Here is a 2,652-nt window from a genome sequence, read left to right as displayed (position 1 = left end):
GTGTGTGTGTGTGTGTGCGCGTTACAGTGTGTGTGTGTGTTCGCGTTACAGTGCGTGCGTGCGCGTTACAGTGTGTTACAGTGTGTATGTTACAGTGTGTGTGTTACAGTGTGTGTGTTACAGTGTGTGTGTGTGTGTGTGCGCGTTACAGTGTGTGTGTGTGTTCGCGTTACAGTGCGTGCGTGCGCGTTACAGTGTGTTACAGTGTGTATGTTACAGTGTGTGTGTTACAGTGTGTGTGTGTGCGCGTTACAGTGTGTGTGTGTGTGTTCGCGTTACAGTGCGTGCGTGCGCGTTACAGTGTGTTACAGTGTGTATGTTACAGTGTGTATGTTACAGTGTGTGTGTTACAGTGTGTGTGTGTGCGCGTTACAGTGTGTGTGTGTGTGTGTGCGCGTTACAGTGTGTGTGTGTGTGTGCGCGTTACAGTGAGTGTGTTTGTGTTACAGTGTGTGCGTTATAGTGTGTGTGTGTGTGTGCGTTACTGTGTGTCTGTTTGTGTTACAGTGTGTGTGTGTGTGTGTGTGCGTGCGTGCGTTACAGTGTGTGTGTGTGCGTTACAGTGTGTGTGTGTGCGCGTTACAGTGTGTGTGTGTGTGCGTTACAGTGTGTGCGTTACAGTGTGTGTGTGTGTGCGTTACAGTGTGTGCGTTACAGTGTGTGCGTGTGTGTGTGTGCGTATGTGTGTGTGCGTTGCAGTGTGTGCGTGTTACAGTGTGTGTGTGTGTGCGTGTGCGGTGACCTCTGACCTCTGTGTGCAGCAGCTGGCTGGATGAAGCAGGGCAGACTCTTCATGGCTCCTCTGAACTCCTGTTTGAGAGCTAACAGGTACTCCGCCTCCTCCCCACCTGCCAGGGGGAGGGGCTTCTGCTCCATCACCTGGACAACAACACACACACACAGAGTTAACCACAAACTCCCAGAGTGCACTGCTGTCGGAAACATCCAGTCAGATGTGGAGTACGAAACGCTGCTGACTTCTGTTGTCAGGTTGTTTTTATGTGAACATGAGAGCGAACAGGTAACCAGGTGTGTGTGTGTGTGTGTGTCTCACGGGAAACAGAGGTGTAGGCTGCTGGATGGACGGAGGTAAACTGTCTCCTCTGTTGATGCCGACTGCCTCCACGCTGAAAGTCATCATCCTCCGGCCCCGCCCACGACCTCGTCCCGCCATCGCCACCTGGATCGGACCGCACCGAGCTGTAGCGGGTCAGAGGGGGTCGGGGTGCAAGGTGGAACTGCAGCTGGTTGGAGGTGTTCTGTCAGGTGGGGACCTTCAGGGCCTCTGTAGTTCAGACTAAATCAATATGGAAAGACTGTCTGTCACTATTTAAACTGTTCGTAAAGTTTTCAGGTTTATTTATTCACAACAGAAGTGATGTGGCTGCAGGTTTCACACAGCAGGTGTGACACAGCACCTTGGCTCCCTGCAGGTGTGTCAGCTGACTGTAAATAAAGGTGAGGCAGACGCAGCAGTCTGAACTCAAACTTTACTGGAGGTTCGGTGGAGTTCAGAGACAGAGGTCACCTCTGTGGCTCATTTAGTATATTTAGGATCACTTACAGTTTGTTCACTGGACGTTTGACCAGAATAAACTGTCACTGTCCGTCTCCTCCAAGCAGCTCAAGCTGTGTTAGCAGAGTTAGCATGTGAGCTGTGTTAGCAGAGTTAGCATGTGAGCTGTGTTAGCAGAGTTAGCATGTGAGCTGTGTTAGCAGAGTTAGCATGTGAGCTGTGTTAGCAGAGTTAGCATGTGAGCTGTGTTAGCAGAGTTAGCATGTGAGCTGCGTTAGCCGGACGCAGTGCAGTACCTCCAGTCTGTGTCTCCGTGTTGTTGCTGAACGTCCCTCCGGTTCTCCTCCTGCTCCGCCGCGGCTCATCTTCTCACCGGGAGGAAACCGCACAGCTTCCTGTTTCTCAGCGGATCATCAGCACAATAAAACATCTTTGTTTACATCAACCACCGCGCCATTACTTCTTCTTCTTCTTCTTCTTCTTCTTCGGTGGTGTGCAGCTCCGGCCTGTTCCCGCCGCCTGCTGTCCGGAGGCAACAGAGCGTGGACAAAATAACCAGAACACGTCTTCAGATAAAAAGGAAGTCAGCACGTCGTCACGTTTTTAGTTGAAGACGTGCTTTCAGCGCACCTACTGTGACGTGTCTGACATGAACCACCTGTCGCCTCCAGCCGCAGCTGTGACAGAGTCTGAATCAGAATCGGGTTTGTTGCCAGGTACATTTTCACATACGAGGAATTTGGCTTGGGATGAACTGGTGCTTACAGAACACATAAAACAAAAATAGTAATATAAATAGATAAAAAGTAAGGAGAACAGAAAAATATAATAGTACTATAATACAATGCTGACAAGTATGTGCAAAAGTTGGCAACATGAGCATAAAGCACAGATGAGCGTTGTTGTAAAGTGTGGGGTCTGCAGAGCGAATGATGTGCTGCAGCCTGTCCTTGTCCCCGGCGGTGGCTGCAGCGTACCAGATGGTGATGGAGGAGGTGAGGATGGACTCCATGATGGCGGTGTAGAAGTGCACCATCGTTGTCTTTGGCAGGCTGAACTTCTTCAGCTGCCGCAGGAAGTACATCCTCTGCTGGGCCTTCTTGGTGATGGAGGTGATGTTCAGCTCCCACCTGAGG

The 2,652-nt window shown here is 50.7% G+C and overlaps 1 protein-coding gene across 2 annotated transcripts; it reads right to left on the bottom strand.

Annotated features, from left to right (window-relative positions):
* Positions 1 to 749: 749 nt before the first annotated feature.
* Positions 750 to 2,198, bottom strand: LOC123965382 (DNA-directed RNA polymerase III subunit RPC7-like; the record flags this gene model as incomplete). 2 transcript variants are annotated; one of them, XM_046041912.1, is given in 3 exon segments in its annotated part: positions 750 to 879; positions 1,055 to 1,316; positions 1,813 to 2,198. In XM_046041912.1, coding segments are annotated over 2 exon segments (250 nt in total), but the record flags the coding sequence as incomplete, so codon positions are not given.
* Between the last annotated feature and the right edge of the window lie 454 nt (positions 2,199 to 2,652).

Source organism: Micropterus dolomieu, unplaced genomic scaffold (genome assembly GCF_021292245.1).
Source record: "Micropterus dolomieu isolate WLL.071019.BEF.003 ecotype Adirondacks unplaced genomic scaffold, ASM2129224v1 contig_9556, whole genome shotgun sequence".
NCBI lineage: Eukaryota > Metazoa > Chordata > Actinopteri > Centrarchiformes > Centrarchidae > Micropterus > Micropterus dolomieu.
Note: the sequence above shows the minus strand (reverse complement) of the source record. Positions and strands in the feature narration are given on the sequence as shown.